Source organism: Notothenia coriiceps, unplaced genomic scaffold, assembly GCF_000735185.1.
Source record: "Notothenia coriiceps isolate Sejong01 unplaced genomic scaffold, NC01 NC01_scaffold00032460, whole genome shotgun sequence".
Lineage (NCBI taxonomy): Eukaryota > Metazoa > Chordata > Actinopteri > Perciformes > Nototheniidae > Notothenia > Notothenia coriiceps.
The window spans coordinates 94,202-119,899 of record NW_011365161.1 but is presented as its reverse complement, the minus strand read 5'-3'; the positions used below and the strand labels follow the sequence as shown (position 1 = coordinate 119,899).

Below are 25,698 nucleotides of genomic sequence, written 5' to 3'. Positions count from 1 at the left end.
GCTGTGAGGGAGATTTACAACCTGTTTACACTCTCTAGGAGTGTGTGTGTGTGTGTGTGTGTGTGTGTGTGTGTCTTGTTGTGAGGATCTGGTACAGGATGGTACTTTTATCTTGTATGNAAAGTGGCGACGAGGTCTTAAAATGTATGGAAAGCGTCTTAAAAAGGTCTTAAAAAGGTCTTAAAAAGGTCTTAAAAAGTTATTACATTTGACTTCCGGTCCGGAAGTCAAATGTAATAACTTTTTAAGACCTTTTTAAGACCTTTTTAAGACCTTTTTAAGACGCTTTCCATACATTTTAAGACCTCGTCGCCACTTTGAGTTTTAACCGGTTACATTACCTCACATTGACCATATACAGTATTGATTGTCCTTCCTCCTTATCTTCCAACCATTTGGACGCAAACTTGCATTTCCCCATAACGATGTTGTTTAACAACCGGCGTAAACGGACCTTCGCGCGCTATCAAGCAGTTAGCGCGCGATGTCCTGTTCAGATGACGTCAAACCCAACGGGATGCCATAAATAAACTACACAGAATCACACTACACACCTACGAAATGATTACATTCAGGCAGACTGTAGAATACAACCTGTTTGGACAATTGATATACTTATTGAAAACAAGCTACAAAATGTAATACCTTGGAAAATGCCGTTTAATACTTTTGAATAGCCTTCATTTTCGCTAAATTGATTTATCAACTTTTAATACATTTTAAGACCCCGCGGTCACCCTGGATACATCTTGGATATTTATAACATCTAATGAATCTAATAATTGAGTGTCAATTTCATACAGTGCATATTTAAATGTTACTTGGCCTCTTTTTGATTAATGTGAGTTTATCGAGGACATTGATGAGATGTATTCTTGTTATTCTCTTTGGCGATGCTAATTATTTGTTTGTTTTTCGTTTTTGGAAACTACAGAGTGACTATGTGTAAACCACGAGGGTAATAGCATCCACTAAGTCACTAAGTAGTGACCGCTTTGTGAAACTGTTCAGCAGTCTGATTATTGACAGTTATCTAGAGGAAATGAAACAAGACTTTAATTCCCATAGGTCATGTGATTTCTTAAAAAAGAAAAAAAACTCTCACTCTGACAGAAACAAACAAAGTAACATTACCTTTATATCACTTAACTTCCCACAATGACGACTGCAAAATAATTGGATTTTCCCCATTGACATAAATGTGCAGCATATCTCTTATGACAGTCAAGCTTCAGAACTCATCGTGCTGTGTGTAATAAGAAAAAAGCAGAGAAACGACAGCTTCATTGATATAGAAAGACATGAAACTGCTTTTAATCAAGAAAGACAGCTAATTCAGCAGTGTACCTTGAAGCTCCTCACTAACCAGGGATTCAACATATGTGTAATATTTACAGATTGTGGCCCACTAACCTACAAGCTTAGTGTTGTGGGTCTATGTGCGTGCAGATCTTTTTTTAAATGCCCAGCTACATGCAACATGAACACAATGAGAGAGTAAGCGGCAAAGCGTGTAGCCGTTTTTGGAACTGCAGACTCTTTATACGCTCTGTATTTCCATGTCTAAGTTAAATGTTCAGAGTTTGCTCTCGTTTGTTGGATGTTTGCATGACATTTCTTCTTTACATTGCCTTGCCTGCCGTGTATAGCTCAACCACACTGTTTAAGATAGCTACTTTTCCTATAAAAGTTTCACAGTATTTAGGAAGCAGTTCCAATCCAGAACCTACAACAAGGTCTCAGAGGGATGACTGCCATTTTTTTATGTTTTGAAATGATTCAAAGATCAATTAAGCATTATAATTGAGTATATATTGGGGGTATTCTGATAACACATTGGTTTGACAAAGACAATGCTGCCACTGATTAACTTTGAACTGAGGATACACATCTGGGGGGCCCAGCCACTCGCTCTGTAAACAACGACAGAGGAGAAACTGAACGGTTTCGTTCCACAGGCCAATGGCTCACCTGAGTGCAACAATATCCCCCAAGTCTCACACACACACAGACAGACAGACAGACAGACAGACAGACAGACAGACAGACAGACAGACAGACAGACAGACAGACAGACAGACAGACACACACACACACACACACACACACACACACACACACACACACACACACACACACACACACACACACACACACACACACTATGAAGACCTCACAGACAAACAGTGGAGCATAGACAAAGCTGTGCTCTCTGTGATCCTCTGTCTTGGTCTCTTCTTTTATGAACGTTTCACAAAAGACAACAACATTTAAATGAGGAGGTTTATATTCCAGTTAGTTCCTGTTGTGTTGGAAGGGAACGCGATGTGGGTTGGAAGCTGGAACCAGTTGATATGGCAATTTGATTGATTAATGACTTAAATAATGAACAAAAACATAGCAATTCTGTCTGACCTGCATGTACTAATCCTACATTCTGCTTTACGGCACAACGGGAGATTACTTTGCAGCATGAACATTGAATATGTTCACGCAAAAGGGGCTCGAACTCTATGTCAATTTCAAAGGCTGATAGCGATAACAGTAAAGGGCAGATGGAAAAAAAACATGTTCGACCTCTAGCATCCTCCGGGTGCCGGGAAGCGTAGGAGGAATTATGGGAAATGTGGTCTTAATTTAGAGCAACACTAACACCACACAAGGTTAAAAACTGTCTCAACCTCTCGTTCTCAAGTTATTTTGACTCCAGAAAGCATTGCAGTTATCTGAGCTTATACTCAATGGGTTCACACATCTGTATTAAACATGTCTGGAAGTATAGAAAAAGCAGACTTAATAATATCAATCAAAAATCCAACACTTCCTTTGCCAACACCTGTCTTTTACGGCTCTATTTTTTCCCCGTCCCATCTTCCCTCTGCACCGGAAAGAAATAAGTGGATGAATAATTACAGGTATAAACACCTCGGGGCCATCTGAAGGGGTTTTTTCCTCTCCTTCTGATATTCTTTTAAACATTTCCGCCTCTTGAATTAGTCTTCTGAACAGTTCTTTAGGTGCCTTCACAGCCCGCTACTTCAAAGCCGACATGAGGGGGGCTCTTGTGGTCATTTGTATTTTTATCCAACCCCCCCCTCCCTCTCTATATAATGCAGCTAGGAGCCACAGTTTACGCTTGACAATATGTGAAATAATACACACGAATACTCAGGTATGAAAAAATGAAAGGTGTATTAGTGAAGTATATCTTTAGGTAACTATTGTAATTGACACGTTACACTCCTTTTATGATATTTGACAGAATAAACAAAGCGTTATCAAAGCAACACTTGAAGTGATCCTGGAAATGATGCTCTGACACCACTGAAACTGGCTCATATTACAGATGGATACATTTGATCTGCAATTATCTAGCACTTTGGAGGATATCAAACATGTATAAACTGTTTTTTTCTTACTTCTGCAGACACATTTTTTAGGTTTAAAAGCCTAGTAGTACCATTTTAGTAGCATTTAAATGTATCAGTGAAAAACTACAACATGAGACAACACTACAAAAAATGACATGCATCTAGGAAGAGGCAACTTCTCCTGTGTTCTTGTTGTCTCAACACAAAGAAGAAGGATTTGTGCATGTCTGCAAACATGGAGACTTGCTGTCCAATCATCATCCTCCTTTCACCCGATAATTTTAGACAACCATAATCTTGCGCTTACATACATCACAACAATGGCAAGTTAAAACTCTGCTTGTTTCTACATTCCATAGCACTCATCCACAGTGGAAACATCCAACTATTATCAGCTTTTTTTAAGTATTTGTTATACTTTATTGTAAAGTAACATGAATGTAACTTGAAACTTCTTGGCGTATTTAGGAATGTATTTAAAACAAAGCAAAACATCCTTAAAAAGACATGCAAGATTGTCGACCCAAGCTTTTTGCTGCCTTCTAGTGAAAGCTGCTTTTCTTTTAGGCCTCTTAAATCGGAGCGGCGGGGTCCTTATCGTAGCCAGTCAGAGGCTGGGAGGCCCCCGTGTCGCTCATCCCAGCCCCTGGGTCTGTATGAGGGGGGGGATTAGGGAGGCCTCAGCCTGTGTTGCTGCCATTGTTTACAAGGGGACTAGGGGCTGAGCAACCCCCATGTCAGCACAGCGATACAATAGGAAACAAGGAAGTGGCAAGATCCTAGAGACTCGCACACACACATGCCATTCCCTTGATCTTGGAGGATCAACTTTGTATTATTTGGGAGATACAAGGAGGAGGAGGAGGAGGAGGAGGAGGAAAAGAGCAGAGGTAGGGGAGCTTGTTAGTGACAACAGCTGATTTCTGAATGTGAGAAAAAGGAGGAGGCATATGAAAAAGTTTACAGGCTTAAGACATGAAACTTTACACTCCACCCCTACCCTTCCCAGCCATGTTTACTGTCTCTCAGCAGTGTTCCGGTCAATTTTCAATTTCAGTCGGTGGAATGAAATGTCAAACAATCAGGAAAGTCCCTCAACCAAGAGAATGACACCGAGCTGTTAAACACCAACTGTTAAATTCCAGTGACTAAGTTTACACAGCCAAATAAAACAAACATGATATTGGATTCCCAAAGTGACTGGTTGGTTAGTACAGTAAACCCGTTACAGTCGGTGAGCGGGTAAAGAGAGCAGGAAAGTGTTTCAGAGCGGCGTGTTGTCCTCACAGCTTGTTGACGTCTTTGTGTGACCACAGTTTCCACATCACAGGGAGTTTCACAGCTTCTCTGACAGTGAGGAAAACGCATACAGCCGAATATCAGATGCTAGTTTTTATTGCTTGGTAGTTTTCAGACAATGATCTGCAAACAGCTGACCGTCTCTCACACCGACGGGAAAGTGACCTAACAACCAACTGTTCAGTCCACAGAGAGCTTCGGCAATACTCATCACTTTAGGTCCTTTTTAGACTTTCACATTCAGAATTTAGTTATTTCAATGTGTGAAAGCTGCTTTAAATGCCGACTTCAAACCAAAACATTAACAGTGGACACGCTGAATATGGTTATTATTGATTAAAGTCTGACTACTGGAAACATATACACCAATCAGTCTTTATGAGCAGTTTCTTGACCATTTGAAAAAGCCCCTTCCTCACTAATAAGACTCAATAAGCTAACTTTATCTCGGCTCTTACTTTGGTCCGAAACACCTTTGCTATTTTCTGCTCTGTCTGGTCTACATGTGTGCCTCCTCCAAGGCCATAAATAACCAATATCGCCCACATATACCAGATGTTTAAGGGGAAACAATTGCACTTATCTATGTAAGAGAAAATATCTTTATTTAAAGGCATGGTCATGAGTTGAATAGTCAGCTGATATTTATGCAAAGAGGCCACAACATAGAAACAACACAACACTCCTTTGTGATGCAGAATTACATTCTCAATCGATTCCCAGCGTTTTCTCTCTTTTTGTACAATTCATTATCAAGCATTGAACAACAGCAGCTACTTTATAACAGATCCACAGCAGGGCTGCACGATTTTGGGGAAAAAAATCGAATTGAGATTTTTCTGACAAATATTGCGATTCGATTTGCGATATTTGTTTTTAAGCGATCCAACGGAAGTTTATTGTAAAATGCGGCCATAAATCCGGCTAGGAAGGTCGCATCAACATGCTCCCGTCTCTGGCACCCCCGCAGCCCGAGCTACGAGTGAAAGAACTAAACTTACATGAAACTTCCGTTGGGTTGCTTTAAAGTCAAGCTTCAGTTTAAGATTCGCCCTGTAATAGATGTAAAACATGTGATGGAGCATTACTAACCTGACTCAGATGGTTTGTTTCATCAAAACATCTGGGAAAGCTCCATTGGAAGCCATTTGGAAAGGGCAGGCACTTTCAAAAATACTTGGCAGGTGATTGCATCAATCTGTCTATCACCTTCTATCATGGGCCACTTCTGATTGGTTAACAATGGCTGGTACATGTGGAGCACAGCACTTCTGATTGGTGTGGATGAAATGATGAGATTATCAAATCGCAGGCTTTGCGATTTGATAATCTCATCATTTCAAATCGCGATTTCGATTTAAAATTGATTAATAGTTCAGCCCTAATCCACATGACTTCATATTTATTTATTCCGCTACACCGCAGCGTTCAAAGAGCTGGCAGAAGTTCTGTAGGTCGCTCAGAAACCCTTCAGCAGGACAGACTCATTCTGACATACAGGTCCTCAGGTTAAATGTTGCTTAAACTCAAAATTGAAAATCGCTTCTCGATCTTATGACATCTTTGGAGCTCGGAAGTATCATGGAGTTATTGCAAAGAAATGAAATATAGAGAGTTGAATTGGAGCAGAGCGATGCTTATAAACAGCCAAGACGATGAAAGAAGCACAAGAAAAGAAAATGGATAGTTGGAAATGCAAAAGAGGAAAATACTCTGACTATCTCCTCTCTGCTGGGGTTTGACTTCTTAAGACAATAGAACCTCCAGATCCCTTGTTAAGCACTGGCTAATGTTAATCCACAGCATAATACACACAGCCAGCGAAAGTTTAACATATATAACAACAACACAAACACACCATTCAGTAAACATGTAGCAAACCACAAAAGGCAAGCCTACGAAGAAACACATGCAGATTAAGATTAACACTCAGAAAACATTAGCTACAAACAAATGACTTAATGTAATGCACTGCCTTACATGCTGCAGATAAAGCTTTATCCAAAGACAACACCAGAGGGAGTTGCTCATATCCTTGAATCCCACTAATCGTATTCTTTGGCCCCTTCCTCCGAAAGGACAGCTGATATCTACATGAATCTAACAACAGGGAAATGTTTCATGAAAAGCACAATAGGAGTTACATTTATCACTGAATGGGATAAGGAGGGAATTCTCTTTTCAGCAGCGATTAGAAGCTTTTTTTCACGAGATGTTAACATTAATAAAAAGGCCGTCTTTTAGTTTATTACAGTCAGTCAGTTTCTATAATTACACTTTCAGAACAGCCCAGGGATTCTTTTTTGTTCCCGTTCTCATTTGGAGCTTTATTTTTCAGATGTACTGTATATACTGTATTTTCAAAAAGGCATGAACTATGAAATAATTCAAATAGTGTTCCCAGGGGAAGTAAGAACAATGAAACGGACAAATATTACAAATCATATCTGCCTTTCAGTCATTCGGGTGATGCTCTCACAATGAGTCCGACAGTACAAAGCAGTTTACGGGAACACACAAAGCTTTTGAGAAATTGTTTCTTTTGGCTGGTAAACGCTGACAACATCCAGCCTCCCACTAATTTTGAGTGATAATCTGACAGGGAAGTTATCAGCTCGGGAAGACATGACGACAGAATGTGTGCGGCATCTAACGATTATCTTTATTATTGATTGTTATGTTAAATGTTTGCTGTTTGTGTTTCATGTATTGTGTCTGGATACTTGTCTGTTGATGTTGGACAGGGAGCTGCTGTGACGCAAGTCAAATTTCAGACTTGATCTGACAAATAAAGTATTATCGTATCGTATCGATTCATCTACAGATTTTTTTGAAATAATAAAATGATCCCTGACAATGTCTTAGAGCCCTAAGTTATATTTATTTGCTCGGGTAAAATATATCCTTATTTTTGAAAATCTATTTTATCTTTTGAATTTGTAATCTTTGACATGAAGTGTAGAAGCCCATGCACTTATAATGGAACAGGTATGTTGAACACAAATATAACTAAGTGCTTAACAACTCTGTCAACTGCAGAAAAGTCATCAACAATTGAAAAGAAAAAGCTTGTATGTGCTTAAATGAGAGTATTTACTGATCTTACATCATTATTACATTACATATCATTGGGTGTTAGCTTGTCAGATTAAAAAAGCAACCTGAAGGCATTACTAAGGGACTCATCGGAAATCATCACTTTTAACTGACATTGAAGAAACAAAATGAACACTGAAAAGCATACTCTTCACACCACTTCCCAGATTTACCAGCAGCAAAGTAAGGGAAGAGTGCTCCTCTCGACGTGAGGACAGGAGAACAGCCATCAGTCGAGGCAGACAGAGACGTAACATGGGTTGCCTTGTCACACATTAAAACCACAACAGTAGGAAAACACCTAACAGCCCCGTCTTCTGTAGGGCTCCCAGGCCTATAGTTTCCGATCCATCCCTCCCATCCATAATCAACCCCCCCCCCCTTCCACCCTACACCCTACACCCTCTAGTCTAAACCACCATGCTCAGCCCTTTCAAGTGGCAGGTAGACGGGGCCTGATACGCCGCTACCGCCTCGCAACCAGCGGGCTAATTACAAGGGAAGCAGCAACAAGTGAGCATTGTGTGGAGTCTCCAAGACACACGGGGAAAGAAAGTGCTCTTTATCTTGCCCCCCCCTCCCCATCCCACCCTCAACAAAAACAATCTCTGAGAGGCTTTGCGGTTGGCACTCCAGGGTTGGAGAAAGAGAAGAGAAGATTCGGAGACGAAGGTGAAAGAAGTGGAGGCACATCGATGAGAGACACATACCATCACACTTGCTCACCGTGTTGGTCTGACGCGATGCCGGATGTGTCGTGTCGTGTTGTGCTACGACGAGTATTAAGATGTTTAAGGAAATACGCTCTTTCTAGTACTAGTAGTTCATTTAGGTTATATTCTCAATCACAGTGTAGGGTAACTCATTTAGAGAGGATGTGGTTCCCTGGGAGATGTATGTCCATCTGCCTCTTTTCACAAGTAATTACAACTTTTATGTGCAAAAGTGAAAGGAAATAAATATTGTCTAGGATATTCTTTCAAAGAAAAAATGTAAAAAGTCTGTAAAATGTTGACTACCCTAACTTTTGTAGGCATAATTAGAATATGGTGGCTTGAAGTTAAACAAGGGGTAGAACAAAAATATACAAAGAAAGTCAAAACAAAGAATTCCTACATTTTTCATTTTAAAACAATTCACAGTTTCTATTATCTAACTGTGGTGGAGCAAAGAAGAAGCTTCACAGGAGCCATTACATTGAAACTTGAGCTTATTTCCCCATTAACTGGTGCTAATGTGGTGAGCTTGAGGTATTTTTGGAGGACTTATTTCACCAGGAGATAGTCTCTAACAACAGCCATCTATTTTGACCCTTCAACGACCCATTTAAAATCTCCCATGACCAACAGCTGGGTCATTACACATTAAGACAGCAGGGTGAAACACACGAGCAAATCACATTTTCCAGCCATAAAGTAGATGTTGTGATACAGCAGATTCCCAATTCACTGTGCCTCATGTTGGATCAGCCCACAGTAAGTGTGATCTCATAAACATGCATGTCTGCTGTTTAGCAACGTCTTGTCTGCAGGAGCAGGGGGTTAATTCAGGCAACAGGATTACACAGCACGGGAAAAATGAATTAGGCACAACCACTCATGTTTGGTGCAATTAGTCAGCCTATCCATGGATATTGGTTCTCATGGATGACTTGAAGGGATTTTATGATAAATTATTTTTAAGGCCTGTCTGGCTGGATGAGTGATACTACATACTTGAAATCTTTCCCTGAGCCTTTCAGATGTTTGTTTTAGCGGTTTAACACTCAGAACAGCTATTAAGGCAGCAACAAACCTCTTGCTATTCACGCACAGTGCAAACAGATGGGAAACGTCATGTGAAGCGCTTCACGGTGACGGCATCAATCAGAGGCCAAATTCAGCAAAGGCGTAAACAAAAACAAGCTCTTTTTTCGGCTGCGTCTCTCATGAGGGAAAGTAAAGCTTTGTTTCATAAGGCAGATAGGCGGGAAACAGCACAGTTCAAAGTCAAATCAGAGCACATGTAACGTTTGAGAATGATCTGCAGTGCTGCGACTGATCTCACACTAACGCTCCTCTTTAAAACTAAATTGATTTCAGATGTATTAAACTAAAGGGGCGTCAAATGTCTCTGTTTTGCAACTGAACATAAAAAGTAATGGTTTTAGGGCTTAAATGATAGAGGTGTACTCATTATAGATCTCAATCACATTTGACTATACTTAAAGAAGCATAACTGGCAAAAAAAAGCCGAACTATTAGCTTCTAAATGTGTTAAAGAAATGTGTCAAACCCTCAAAATGACTTTTTCCATGAAACACACATTTTCAAGACCATGCAAAACAAATGAAACGTCGTTACATACACATTATGCAGAAATGCCCAGAAGTAATATTCAAGCCTTAATCCAAATAGACTATACAAAAACACCAGCACTTTCATGCCATCTCCGTTTGGTACGCATACAAATCTGACTACTGAGGACCTTTTGCTTCAGCCAAAAAAAATAAAAATAAGATACTAGTCATCGGCCACTTGACATGAAACAATTCCATCCCTGATGGTGCGTTTCTGTCTTTCTTCTTATGTGCTTAGCAGTGGTGGGGTAGTAAGAAAAGAGTATCACCACTAACATTTAATACTATAAAAAAACAAACATAGTTATATATTCCAGAATATGTACTGAAGCACAAAACCATGATTTCTGAGTTTGGACTTGATACCGGAGATCTTTAAATAGCAGCTAAATGGCATAAACTTCCACTGGAGTCCAAAGTAGGACGTAAACATTAGGACCCCAGACACCTCTGAGCTACTCACACAAAAAAACATTTGGAGAAAAACAACGGCCAGCAGAGAATAAAAACAGAAGCTGACTTACAGATGGAGAAATGGAGCCGTTGGGGAGGTAGGGGTCAGGCAGCATCAGGAACGGATACCCCGGATACGCCTGCGTCTTGTACATGCCTCCATCTTGGTGCTTCGACACTGCCAGGACATGAAGAACAGCAAGCAAGATTTAGAAACTCAATAACTCGAAGAATGTTTAAATGGGACTTTTAATAGAGCCACTTTGTAGAAGTTGTTTTCCATAACTCCTTTGATTTGTTGGCTGAGAGTAAGGGCATTATTCGAAATTAATAGAAAGTTAAAAACAATGTGTTTAAGGAATAAAACTAAAATGTGATACTCACTTCCACAATGCTAAAAGATTCAACTGTGTGTCTCAGAACAAAAAGGAAAGGCCTGACATCCGAAATAAACGTGCATACAAAGTAGGGCAAGTATTTACAAGTGTTGTAGTTACAACATGTTATATCCTTGTGTGGGCACACACACTACAATACTTGAGACAAAAGCATTACAAGCGTCACCTAGCCTGAGAGGCGTGAACTCCTGTAGCCTATGTGTTAATTTATCTCTCACCACCAGCCATATTAAGCATCAGAGGCCTCTCTGTGGGTCAGCTATAACTAGGTTATACCGGCTCTGTATGAAAACACACAAACACAAAACTTTTTTACTGTTTCAAAGCCCAATTCCTTGTCATGGAAGGTGCCCAAACTTTTAATATAACCAAGACTATAACCAAGGTGACGGAAAACAAAATAATCCAATCACGCAAGCACAATCCCTTTTCTGTGAGTTTCATTTTTTCCAAATAGACACATTTGAAACCACAAATCCAAATTTAAGGAAGATTTTGCTCATAGGAACACAATGCAAGAACATTTTTTCCCTTTCAGAAACGATTGGAATGAGTTACACAACTTGAGTACAGCCTACAGTGACGCCTATAATTAAAACTGCCATGTATACATTCTCTAAATGTGCCTTATCCTTGGGAGGGAAAGTTAAATTGCCCTGTTCTTTTTGGGTGGCAACCCTTAAGAAATAAAAATAAACCTCTCAAGGACCCTGGTTGACCCCACTTTTGGCTAAGTATGGCAATAGCTTCACTGCAAAAAATGGCAAGGGTTGAGAGTAAAGTGGAAAAAAGTATGTAGATCTAAAAATGGGGAGATAAAACTAGCTGCCAGTATGAGGAGAATATCTTGAACATCTTTTATACATGATAATATAGCTAACATTGTTACATGAGCTCATCTTTATGACTATATATAAAACATAAAAGTACTTCCAGAGTCCATATTTCCCCAGTTAACATGTTAATACAGATATTTAAATAGTTTTTTTTTTAAATAGCTGTCATAACAGTTTTTGTTGCTACGTATTCTTCTTTCTCCGTATTTGTATGCCCCACATATACCAAACCAAATTCCTCGTATGCCTATGTGTTAACATACTTGGTAATAATACCAATTCTGAATCTTAAGCAATATTCTATGTGAATGCTGAAAAGAAACACAGGAAATGCCCTCAACAAAGTTATGTTTCGAGAGATAAACTGGAGAGCTGCCTACGGTGGACCTCTTTTGCAGTGTGCACCTGAACACAAGTCTTTGAAGTTTGTTTTAATGCAGCAACACGTGTCCTGCTGACCAAAAATACTCAATAGTTTGACACGGTGGGGGGGCTTTTCTTTATCGCTTCTCAGCTGTTTTCTGAGATAGCAGTGGATACTCAAACCCACAAGACAGCGAGTGTGTAAATGAGTCTTCTTCTCACCTCCGTCGTGATGCTCCCGGTGCTTTTCTTGGTAGCCCCTCTGCTCGCCCTGCTGTCCCCGTCTCACCGCCTGCAAGGCACCGACAACAAACACGGGGTCAAAAAGTACAGAAATATAAGCACACAAGTGTCAAAAAAAGAACAAGCGTATCATACGTTATAGTGTGTTTTAGTTCCACTGTGTTATCCCTTCCCTTTAATAAACCCCTGGTAGCCTGTGAACTTTACTACTGTAACCCCTGAAGGCAGTCTCATTCAACGCTTGTCAGCAGCGTGTAAAATAAAACAAGCTTCCTCACACACTCTTCCCGTGTTACATCCACACACACTCCGTGCCACCTACCGCTGAGTTCGGACTTTGATTTATTTCCGACTCGTTCACCAGAGAGGACTTGAGGTCGGCCAGGTCTCTCTCTGTAAACGCGTTTTCTTGGATTTTCTCCTCTTGCTCCCCTTCGTCTTTGAACGCTATCATCTCATCATTCGCTCCCAGGTCGTCCCCGCCGCCGCTGCTGAGCTGAGGCATGTCTACTTCTCCCACCTCCCTTTGCCGATGTTTAATAAGTTAAAAAAAGACGAACAACAAAAAGAAAAAGTATAAATAAAGAGAATGTACGGAGTTTCTCTCCTCTGCCTGGGGCGCCTCTAAAAGTGTAGAAACCCCAACCACATTCAAGGGAAAAAAAGTTGAGATTTCTCGTCCCCCCGGCTGGCTGCTTTAGAGGACTAATGTTTCCCTACAACAGCAAACAGCTCATTTGAGCCCAAGACAAGGCGAGGAGTCCCGACATCAAAGGGCGCCGACCGGATGATTGACAGGTCCGATGACTTGTTGGGGGGTTGTAGCCAGCGATTGTTTCTGTGGAGGGTTGCGCCTCTTAAAGAGACATCACCTCCCTTTGCTCAGCTGAACAGCATTATTCATGACTTCCAGGGGCGCGTTCACGCGATCCTCGGTCCCTCGGCTGCAGACTGCTGCTGCTTTTTGCCACCAAAACTTCATCTAAGTCAAATAATCAGCAAAAGCACCATTGCCGATGAGAAGGTGTGCATTTAAATGATGATTTCTGATATTTTTGTTAAATGGCCTTGCAACTTTCTTGCACTATTTTTATTTCTATTCTGTTATATCTTGCAATATATTCGTAGTATTTTATTTGTTGCATTGTTTGAGGAGCCTTGGACTTAATCATGTCATTGCTATAAGTACACTGTAGCTACTGTGCTTATGACAATAAAGCCTTCGCATTTTGGAAAATTGAATATTTAAATCAATAATGGAATGCTTGTTTCAGAATATGGTTTTCTTCCTTATATCCACTGGGGTTTTCAAGTCACTTTATATCACAACTCTACTATATTCATCCAACACCTGTAATTACTTTACAGTTTGTAAATGTACATTTTGCACTAACAAGCAAACAATGAGCTTAAAAAATATATTGATTAACTATACCAACAATGATTGAAATATAGGTGAAATGCTACATAGACATTTATTAAAATATTTGAATAATCCTGATATGATATTATAACATGCAGTGGCATATTTAAATAATTTAATCATGTGATTATTATACAATTATTTTTATTTAATTAATACGTTTTAGTAAGAACTTTATTAAGTATTTTTACAGTGTGACATGGCACAAAATACATCCTCGACCACTCAATATTCCTTAAAGTAGCTGCAACTGGATTTTTTTAACAGTTTTATTTATATTTGAATACTTAATTACAGATTTGAAATCATAATCACTACCTCATTAGATAGGATATCAACTATGATCCAGCAACATTTGCACAGATACTTTTTTTCCCTGTCACCACCAGGTTTAAAATCAAATCCTCTCCATATGACAATTATACACTTTGAGGAGCTAAAACACATTTTGACTATCAAATATTGGGAAGATGATTTTCTCCTCCGAGCATGTTCATTACTGTCTATGTTGCCCTTTAAAGAGTTTCCCCAAAGGTGGTTTACGTAATGTTGGAAAATGTGCCACCTGAACTTTATTTCTGGTCACATCAGTGCACATTAACCAGGATTTTTATTGAACGCATACCAGACTTCCAGTATACTGATAGATGCGGGATTAAATCGTGGTAAATGTTTTTTTTTTTCATGAGCACTGGATTTAAGGTCGTCCTTTTCTCATTAACAAACTGTTAGTGATTTGTAACTACCATACAGCTCTAGTAAGAAAAATGTAACATTTCTGGTATCAAATGTAACTGTTTTCTCGGGGTGTCATCATCAAGTTAGTTCACACATTTGGTAATTTTGCATTGTGAGTTTTCTCCTATCCCAACTGTCCTTTTGTAGCGTCTGTTCTCACACTGTTCAGTTTTTTTTCACATTGTGGAACAAAAGCTCCTCGTTTGCATGGGCAGAAAAGTGGCATCTCAGGCAAGAAATGTAGGACATTCTGTGAAAAAACATCAGAAGGCACGGCATGCTCATCAATAACAGATGCACTGCATGTTTTTTACTGGTCCTTACATCCCTCAGATTTTGTAACAGTCTCCAAAACAGCGAAAAGTGTTGCAACTACTTGATTTGAGGAGGGGAAAGAAGATACAAAACAAAGTTCAAAGATGTAGACTTGAAGTTCTAATGTCTTGTCAAACTCGTAACTTGGCTTCCCTTATTTTCCTCCCAATGCCAATGCATTTTTAATGCTGAGACAGTAGCATAGCTGGTTTTCAGAGTTTTTAATTGAGAAATATTTATACACTCCCATGCTGTGACTTAATACTTGACTTAATCTGAGTCGGTTGCCTTGAATGAAAATGATGATCCACAGCTGGGAAACAGAATTAAATACAAACAGAAAATGGGTCCAGTATTTGCATAAAACTGCATATTTATACAATATCTTCGATGCATATTAATAAAAAGATTAAAATGAGCGGTTTTAATGTATGCAAATCTAAATTATAAATGAGTTGTTTAAACTCCTTGTTTATTCGCCTTGATTAAATATAGACAGCTGTTTTTCCAGAGAGACAGCACTTCTCCTGTGCGGGCCACGCTGCCTCGTGAGCTCGCCGCGCTCTGATCTTAACACAGTTTCCCATGGATCTGTGCTGATAGTTTCGCATCATCATCACATGGTTCACAGGTTCACCTAAGGCTATAGGCTAAAGTCAGTCTGTCTGTCTTTTCTCTTATACAGATACACCAATCCAGAAACTATCTCTCTCTCTGTACACATGCTGTCTTTGTTGAAATGCTTATGTAATTGCTTTTAATTGGGCATATGTGCCTTTAATTGTGTGTCAATTGTGCTCATGTGTTTTAACCTGTTCTTATGCTTATGGGTTTTTCTGTGCTTATGTGATCGTATACAGTGCCATCAATCTTCCCTTGACTGCAGAGGAAATCTGGCACATTTATATGATGGAATAAAGCACTCAAATGTACATAGTCCCATTTAATATACATTAAAAATGAATCTGCATTATCCCTTTTAAATATATTAATAAAAAAAAAATAAAAAAAATACTTTGATACTATCTGACCTACAAACGCTTTTTTTCTCTCTCTTTGTATATATCTCTCTTTCTCCCTCTTTTTTGATTTGGATTATTCCTGTCGGATCAGAGTCATATTTTAAATTCACACAACACCGTCTTCTCAGTCCACGGTTTTTGTGACACACACACACCCCGAGCATCCTTTCCTTTGTCATCATGTTTGATCTCAAACACTAATGACTGTCGTGACATAAAAAATGGCAACGAAAGGCCAAATAAGGAAACATGATCAGATAGAAAAGATAAGCAGCCCACACAGAAAACAAGAGGATGTTGCTGCTGTGACCCCAGAAAGCGAGCTCTTCACATACAGACGCAGATACAAGTGCTATCTCTGAACAAGACAAAGCCTGTGGTTGTTCTGATAAAGGTACTGTGTTTGATGCAAAGATCTTATTGTTTTATTAATCTAAAGCATCTAGCAGAACGTAACATACATGACTGCGCAGTAATGCTAACATTTAGAATATGTCAGAAAGCAGAGCACTGTTGATTCAACAACACTGTCATTGCAGTACTGAGACAACGAAATGCAGTTTAGCATCTAAAGCAAAATGCAGAAAGCTGTAAAGTGTGCATTATGTACAGTGGGCTATAAACAGTTCAGGATGAGAAGTAGCATATACAATATAAAATGGGGAATTCTTGGTATTTAGATATGTTCTAGCTAAAACATACTGTTCTTAAATGTATAGCAAAAATAAAATGTCGATAAGGAAAGTGTTTATTGACAACATAGTTAATGGTCTGGACTAGTTTTGTGATGAAACTAAGCTGTTACAAGACAGGATATGACAACAGAATACATACTTTCTGCTACCTAAAATCGTTTTTTTCAGACTTTTTAATGTAATAAATAACCGTAAACGGTGAGAGCCTCACTGTAGGGATAGATAATAAGGGGAAACATCATAAATTAACCAATTTGTATTTATGAAGACTAACAGGGAAAATAAATGATGTCACTCAATGCAAGACACCAAATATCCACTTCACTGTCAGCGTGTCAAGGACTCATTTTTTATAGGAGAACATCATTACAATGAGTCCTTTTCCATTGCTTAATCATTGGTGGGGGAAATGTTCCTTCTTTAACACGCTTTATTTTTTATTTTTTATACATAGATGAATCACAGTTGGTTCAAAAAAAGATTATATACTCTGCTTTCTAAAGAAACATCAGGCGCATTAAAGCGGCAGAGTAATTAAATCATGTCCTTTCATTGGGGTTAAACCACATCCAAGCCAACTGCTCTTAACTGGAACCACTTGTGTGCTTTTTATTGGTAGTTTTCCTACAATCAAAACCATGTTCTTCTAGGCAGCATCAAGCCAGCAGTGTGGAACCTGAACAAATATTTTCAACAGTTTTATTTTGCGACCGACGTTTTGCAGAGAAACAGTTAACTTATTTATTGTAACGTCAAATACTCAAAGTGGTTTTAGTGAGATTGTGACTGACTTGTGTTTAGTTGGACCACCACCAATCCGTATGCAACAAAAACATTTAAAGGTTATGGATAGATGATGTTTAATACTGTGCAAAAATATTATTAAATTAATCATGTCTTTAAGCTTTCACTAGATGTGTTGCCCTACTTGTCCTCTTATCTGTGATAATGTCTTTAGGTAGAGCCTGTATTTAAAATGAATAACAGCAGTAACCACCACCAAGAATAGAGGTTACATTAACACCAATATTTTATTGAAATCTAGGAGAGAAATGGTGTTTCTTTTCCTAAAAGATGTCCTTGCACCTGCATTGAAACCTCATACTGGCCAAATACAGTATACAAAACAAGTTTCTGCCCTCATGTAGCTGCCTGAGCACTCGAACCCGATGCTCAGCCAAATAAAACCTGATAAAACCCCTAATATGTTGTGCCAGATAATGAGGCGTATTCAAGTTCTACTTTGCTGAATGCTTGCTGATTTGAATGTCTCCGTCTCTTTTGATCCAGTGCAGTCCCTTTACCTCTTCGTTAGCTCCTTATCAAACATTTATAAGCTGATATCTCAGATCTGCGCAGGGCTTTGGGGATGAAATCAACAAACATAAGCAGTGGAGGAAAAGAGGTTGGAAAGTACATTGCTGGTCTTCAGGAGAGGATCAGTGGACAAGATGCAAAACGCTCTATTTGTGACTTTGTGTTCAGATTGCAAGATTGAAATGTTATCAATGTACAAATTGATCCTATCTTGAGCCATTTTAAACAATTGAAAGTAACTTTATCATTCACATAAGACCAAATAATAGCATTAAGAGCTATGGATCCCTTTCCTGCATTTACTCTGAAGAAATTACAATATAGGCAATTCCGGCTCAATTAAATTAATGACTGTTTAAGCACAAATGTAAAGAACTTAGCTTTTTTTGCAAATGAGGATTTCATTGAATTTTCAGAGAAGCTTTATGTTTTTAACCGTCTGTATCTCCGTTCGGAGCTAAATCTTTGAAATGCCTGCGCTCTTGTCCCTGTGTGCTCAGAGGAAAGAACCAGCGAGCTGTGGTTGGAACAGCTCCATCTTCGCTCCAGTTCATGAACTTTTTAAAGACGTGCATTAACAAATCATGCCCCGGCTTATGAAAAACAGGGCTGATAGTGACTGGAAATAGCAGCAAAAAGAGCTTCTGCGTCACGCCATGTCACCACCAACACAAACACACCGCAAGCTTTGTGTGTCGCTGAGCTGATGGGGGTGAGTCGAGGTGATTTGCAGGTTTATGCACGGGGTGTGAAGACAGGTCTAGAGGTTGGATGATTATGTTCAACATGGATCCCATGACAGGTTGTGTTAAATGTCCTCAAGTAAACCAACAAATAAGCTGTGTGGGACTCACACTGAGGGGCCTTGTCATTGCAGATTCAGTCAGGATTCAACATATGGCTCGTTCTGAATAAGAAACAGATAGATACTAATCATTCATCGTTTCCAAATGTCTTATTGCTGTTTGCTTTTTGTATGCATATTTTTGTGCTGTCATGCTTGGCTTTGCCTGTGATAAATATCACGGTGCAAACAAAACGTTAGACACAAGATAGACAACAAATAAGTGGCATGAATAAATTAGGGGACAATTAGTGAGGGATGTTATTATTTGATAACATCTACATCTACAATAATGTTGTGTGACAACGACATTTTTTATAAATCGTAAAAAGTAAAAAGAAAAAGTAAAAAGTTAGTTTACTTCTATCAGCCTTCATTTTGATTACATTAGATAAGAAGGAGATGATGAGGAGGATCAGACCTTGGCCTTTTGGTCTGCAGGTTAACATGCCCTCAGCACAAAACACGCACGCACGCACACACACACACACACACACACACACACACACACACACACACACACACACACACACACACACACACACAGTACAGGGAGAGACGTGCTGTAATCTGGGAGGCAGGGAACAAAGGGCCTCGTTAATGCAGAGACTCGCAGGGGCCTTTGATGTGGAGCCAAGCCATTCACTCCTCTCTCTCTCTCTCTCTCTCTCTCACTCACTCACACACACTCACACACACACACACACACACACACACACACACACACACACACACACACACACACACACACACACACACACACACACACACACACACACACACACACACACAGGAAGACAGAAACATGCATATGCGTACACAGAGACACACACGAGGACTTGCTCATGCAGCCTCTTACCACAAAACGCCTCAAACACATACTTTTTTTGGAGAAGAATGCTAAAAAGAGTGTAATCTCCCTGAGTTGAGGCAACGTGCCTGCTATTTAAAGCTTGATACATTAGATTCGAATCAGGCGACACTACACACGCTCATACACTGATGAACCACAATACTGCAGCTCAGCTCAATGGAAAGAAACTTTTTTTCTTCTCCATTGCACATTTTAACCCATGTATTATAAAGTCCCAACATTCATACAACTGAGAAAAAAGTTAATTTTAGCTTGTAAAAGTAAAAAAAGAAGGCTTAGGTGGCTACAAACTTTAATGTCGGTTAGTAGTATGAAGCAGTAGTTGTGGTAGCAGAAGCAATGATTACAATTGTGTTTTATGAGGTGTAAATATATGACATTTTCACACATGTATAAGACTTGGTGATGTGTGGTTCAATTACCTCTTTTTCAGGCTTTGTACAGTATTTCTGTGTAGCAGCTGTGTACTGGACATAGTGTAATTATGCAAATTATTAGTATGAGTGTCATCAGTATTGTTGTTGTTGTTTTTATTATGGTTTCTGAGTGGCTAATCCCTCTCGTAGTGTATTGTGCTGCCGGGATGCGCAGCTCTCTGGTTAGTGTGGCCGTGCTGTTGTTCTCCTCGGCAGAGCCACCCTGATATTAGTGGTGAGTGTGTGCACCGCAGCAGAGAGGCCCGGTTCGTCTCTGATCAAGGTTCTGAGCAGAGCTTCACCGACCAGAACACAACACACTGCATTAAACAGGACATTAATAATCACAGTCGGAATCTGGTTAGACTTTGCCTTTTCTCTACTTTGAAAAAAAAGAAAGAACCGAAACATACAATAATTCGCTTTCGATGGTAAAAGCACATTGAAATTTACAAAATTGGAACTGATGTGACCAAGTTAACAATATGATTGCTGTTTTCTGACACACCCTTCCTCTGTGATATAAATCAACTGTAGGGCTCTGTCGTCTTTAGTTAAATAGAATAAAAGACTACTTGGCAGAGAAAAACATGTATTTGAAGGCAGTAAAAACTGTGCTTTTTATCTGCAATAGCCTTCAAAAACTTCAGATTTTCCCTCTCATAGTTTTTTATTGTAGTTTACCCACCTTGCAGAAGCAGTAGCCTAACGTTGAAATAGATATACAATACTTTTAGAATAAACTCACTAGCGGGCTTCACACTCCCCGTTCCTACTGTAGCTTTTCATGAAAACCATGTTGTTTAAAATTGTCACCGAACCAAATCTCAACATTTATCCTAGCCGCGTCCACCTTTACATGATGGTCGACATGGCTGCCAAGACGTTGCAAAAAAAAGGAGAAGAAATCACTTTGTAACTTGCACAAAGAGGAACTTGCGGTGATGCTAATGAGTTAGCCACACAGAGTCCACAGATGGTCCATTATGTGTGGAGTTTGATATAAATGGTAGAGCAGGGCAGAGAGAGTGGGTGGCCACGTCCATACTGAAGCAATGGGCAGCTCAAGGACACACACACACACACACACACACACACACACACACACACACACACACACACACACACACACACACACACACACACACACACACACACACATACACCTTGATTCCTTGAGCTGTTTCTCATCACTTAAACTGAAAATAACTCTGTTTTCATTTAAAGGATGTAATGGCAAATCAGGTGCATGGTGTCTGAGGTAAGATCTCAATTTGGATTGAAACTGTTCTTAATGTTTCCTGACAGCCACCTAATGGTTGCACAGGAAAGAACAGAGACCTACATGTATGCAAACACACACACATGCAAATACACCCCCCACACACTGACAGCTGCGACACGCCAGACAATTCACCTACAATGACAAGGAACAAAACTAAAACTAAAAACACAATTACAGGCTCGACAAATCCACCATTGTATTCGCTCTTCTCTTGGTTTTTCAAAAAGAGGAGCGTCACAAATCCAGAGAGAGATCAGAGCGCTCTCGAACTAAGCCTCCATTTACTCTGATGGCAGGCCTATTAAATGCGTGCGTCCACAGTGGTCTCTTTCTAGTGGTGAGTGGGCGGCTCAGAGTCCTGCAGTTGACAGTTAGCAGCCGATTCTGGGATCAGTTTTTCCGCAGTAAAGGGACTGATGTGGCACAGAGGAGGATGTGGAATGGTATGATGGATCATTGTTTAGGTTTGGGGAGTGGGTGTGTGAGCCTATGTGTGTGTGAGTGTGTGTAGCGTATGTGTTTCCATGCTAGTTCATGCAGTGGAAGATCAAGGATTCAGGTTCGGCCCCACAGTACGTGCATACATGTGTGCAGTCACACATCTGCATGGAGGCAGCAAACACATGTGCTCGTGTGCACATTACATGTATATGCATGCATGTGCACACACTTACTTAAATATAACTAAGGATAGGAAGTCATTAGTGGCAAAAGTTTAAAAAAAGTGTCATTTCCTCATCTTCAATCAGAACTAGTTTTCCCACACAAAGCATTAATTCAAGCAGGACTGGCAGTGTGACCCCATAAAAAAACATTTAGCTCCATATTTTAAAGATTTCAGATCAACTTTTGGAATTAAAAAATGTTTTAATAAATAACTTCAATCTACTGCTTTAGATTGTTGTAAAGGTTGTCATCAAACCAATTAAAAAAGCATTTTACAACAAGCAAAATTAACACAAATTATGTGCTGCTTATTTACAGTTTTTTAATTGAAAGTCTGCAGTAAAATATTCCCGAAAACTCTTGGAATTGTCTATAAAATGTATTTTTACTAAGTTTTTCTCCTTTCAGAATCTGATGTTTTGTCATGACCTATGAGAGTGAAATGCAAGCTACTGTTTGTATCAATTTATTTCACAGAAATAAATCATTGCACAACAGATATGAGGAAAATGGATTGATTGATATGAGACTTCATGAGAATCAAAGTTAAACACTGTCTTTTTTCTTAATTGATGTACAGATGCTTATTATTGATGTTGGGTATAATCCAATTAAAGGAGGAAAATCATGCTGATCATATTTGCTATATAGAAAGTTTACATGAAGAAAAATATTTCAGACTGCTGATAAAACATTGCAAATTGTCAGAATCCACAAAAGGCTAAAAGGAAAATCAACATGTTTGTCCCTTTTGATGAACTGATATTTAACATTTGTGACATATTATGTGCAGACAGTTTGCAGATCTGGTTATTTTCCTATTGTGATTAGAAATCAAGTGTCTTTCCTGACAAGTTCATTCTTTCTACATATGCTTCTTTAGTGAAAATAAAAGTTTACATTTTTTTTAGATTGAAGAAATGCAGAAAAATACAAAATCTCTAGCTTATTCCCCTGCTTATGTTAACGATGTGTGCTATGTTATTACTATGTTGTTGAATTCCCTTACCATTACTGAGAGCCCCAACAGCCTCATCTGAATCCAAGGTCAAATGTAGGGAGTATCGTGCAGGACAAAGAAAACATCCTGGCCTTTTTTTTCCTCCTCAGTAAACTGGCAGCAGAAATGGTAAGACTTAAAGAGAGGACTTTCACTAACTGCGTTGCCTTAAGAAAAGCACAGAAAGACTGCTTAGAGAGACATTTTCAGTCTCTTATGATTCAAGGCTCCTTATGAACATCGTTTGTGTGTTTTTAACCATTTTACATCCCTGAGCAACATTTATCAAAACGTGTTCTCTTTAAGGTCAGAAAATAATTACTTCCCAGAAAGCCTGCATAGGTTTGCACTATAATTTAAGCATTATCAGACAGAAAGAGTAGTATATTTTTACATAAAAACAAGCAGCTATCTTTCCCAACTGTCACATGTCTTGTAGCAGAATTGCTTTCAGGTCTATCAAAGATTTTGAGGGTGGAAACATCTTTGTCTAAACATATTCTTTGATGGATTTCTCCCTGTACATTCGTTGGACATCAAAGGATTTCTTTTTGTTCCTGTTCTGATCTGTTTCTTCTACTGATGTTTCAGATTGTTGACAAATGTTTTGTTATCAAACTCAATGAAAGTTACCCTGTAAAAATATATATAGTAGATCATCCTAGGAGAGCGCCAAGGATGTTTCATACATTTAAAATAATGTAGGCTACCGTCGGGTGATTATCCGCTTCAAATGAATGAGTTCTTCCAAGGACCATGATACACCCTCGAACAAATTTCACAAAATCAGGCAAATAATTTCTTACATAACACAGTTTTTAAAAAACAGACACAAGGCAATCACTAACAGACCAACCAATATTAAAATATATTCCTCGGTGGATGTAAAAAGTTGATCTCATATCCTCTTAATTTGGCCAAATATAATATATAATACAAATCCGTTAAACAACTTATTCAGTGAATAAGTTGACTTATTTTGTGAAGAAAAAACACAGTATTTGAATGACATGCACTTCCAAAGATCTTTCTGTTTCTTGGCGTTAAGACAATTCTGTCTGCAGCACAGAGTTTCAGGTTTCTGCTTCTCCAGAGATCAGCTTCTGTTGGTCATTAGTTCGGTCTAATTGGTCAGCTGCTGCTGGCGAGGGGAGCGAGACTGACCTCTTGAGGTGCAAAATGGAAATGTACTGAATGAAGGACTTCAGAAGAAGGTGTGAGCCCACACATCAATACAACATGAAGATGAGAGGAGGCTTAGGTTGTTTGTGTGTAGAAAAAGCAGCAGTAGCTCTGATCTAATCTCCATTGAATGTTAAAGTTCCCTATTGGCTTTTTAAGGGCACCTCACCGATATTATACATATATTATTTTATATTCAGCTGGAAAATCTAGTTCTGCTTACTTCATAGATGTATCATGATTTTAAAAAAGTAAAATAAACGTACTGTCCGAGTTCCACTTCATAAATTGTTGTTAAAATGGTCAAACCATGACTTGTCTTTCTTAGAACCTATCATTATTCTAACTTTTATTCTAACCAAAAAGCCCATTTGACATTGTACCAGACTTTTGAAAAATGATTTGGTCCCATCTGGGTTTGATCGCCAAATCATCTCAATAGTTAGCAGATTTTGTTCTTCTTCTACTGCCCATGATGGGACTCAGAGTGTATGAAACAGAAAACCCTAAGGCTTTATGGGACATTTTATTACGACTGGAACACATACTCACATTATTTTACTGTGACTTCTGTCTCATTAAAAAATATGGACGCCAGAAGAGTTACAGCTTTGGGCGGCTGAGTTAGTTTGCGAAGACCTGGTTTATTCATGAAATGAAGTTTTATACAAACTATTATTGAGTAAGTAAGTTTTATGATCTAAGTCAAGAACCTTTAAAAACCACTTAAAACACACAGTATGATCTCAGATGTTTGTTATATGTTGATGACAAAAGTCAGCAGGGGTTTTCTTTGTTAGAAAAGAAGATTTAGAGATTTAAGACGTTCAAATGACTCAACGCTGCACACATGAATGGAAATCTTGTGATTAACAATTTTTTAAGCTGCGATTTCTTTTGACATAAACTCCTCAGAGGAATGTGAATTGTGACTCATAATATTTTGATCATCATCTTGGGAACAACATAATGTTATTGACTTTCTGTTCTTTCAAACAACTTTTTACTTTTATATGCTTTATCTAATTAATTATACAACCTTGGCACTAAGTAAATAAGGTAAAATATAACACCTGCAGTATGCACATGAGTTGTAAAAGAGGACAAACAATACAATAAATACCAAGTTATGTCACAAATCAAACTTCAGAACTGGAAGAAGCTTTGTGAAAGTGGCTGTTATTTTGGCAAAAAGCAGGGAATTCCTCTGCTGAAATTGATCCTTTTACTGCAAAGTGTTTGCTGATGTGCTCGTGAGAACTGTCAGAGGGAGATTTACACGTCAAGCTAAAGCACAAATATAATCCAGCAATATGAAATCTGTGAGCCACTGTGTCGGGCCTGGTTGGGCTGGATGTATGAGGAACAGAGGCTTCGTAATCTTTTCACTGTGACTCGCTTCTTGTGTGCGACACTGGGAATGGGGGGTTAATTACATTAATCCAAAACAAATAAACGTTTGGCAGCTCTTGAAAGGCTGTGGGAAATGGTTGGAGATTGAACCGACTTTTGAGTCCCCAAACC

The 25,698-nt window shown here is 39.0% G+C and overlaps 1 protein-coding gene across 1 annotated transcript in view; it reads right to left on the bottom strand.

Moving 5' to 3' along the window:
• The window catches only part of tcf7 (transcription factor 7), a 66,743-nt gene extending 53,508 nt beyond the window's left edge, over positions 1-13,235 (bottom strand). Inside the window, exons 1-3 of the mRNA XM_010789035.1 lie at positions 12,720-13,235; positions 12,377-12,446; positions 10,629-10,735 (exon numbers count right to left, since the gene is read on the bottom strand). Coding sequence (XP_010787337.1) covers positions 10,629-10,735; positions 12,377-12,446; positions 12,720-12,902 — 360 coding nt within the window. The 5' untranslated portion in view covers positions 12,903-13,235. The remainder of the gene's footprint in view (positions 1-10,628; positions 10,736-12,376; positions 12,447-12,719) is intronic.
• Between the last annotated feature and the right edge of the window lie 12,463 nt (positions 13,236-25,698).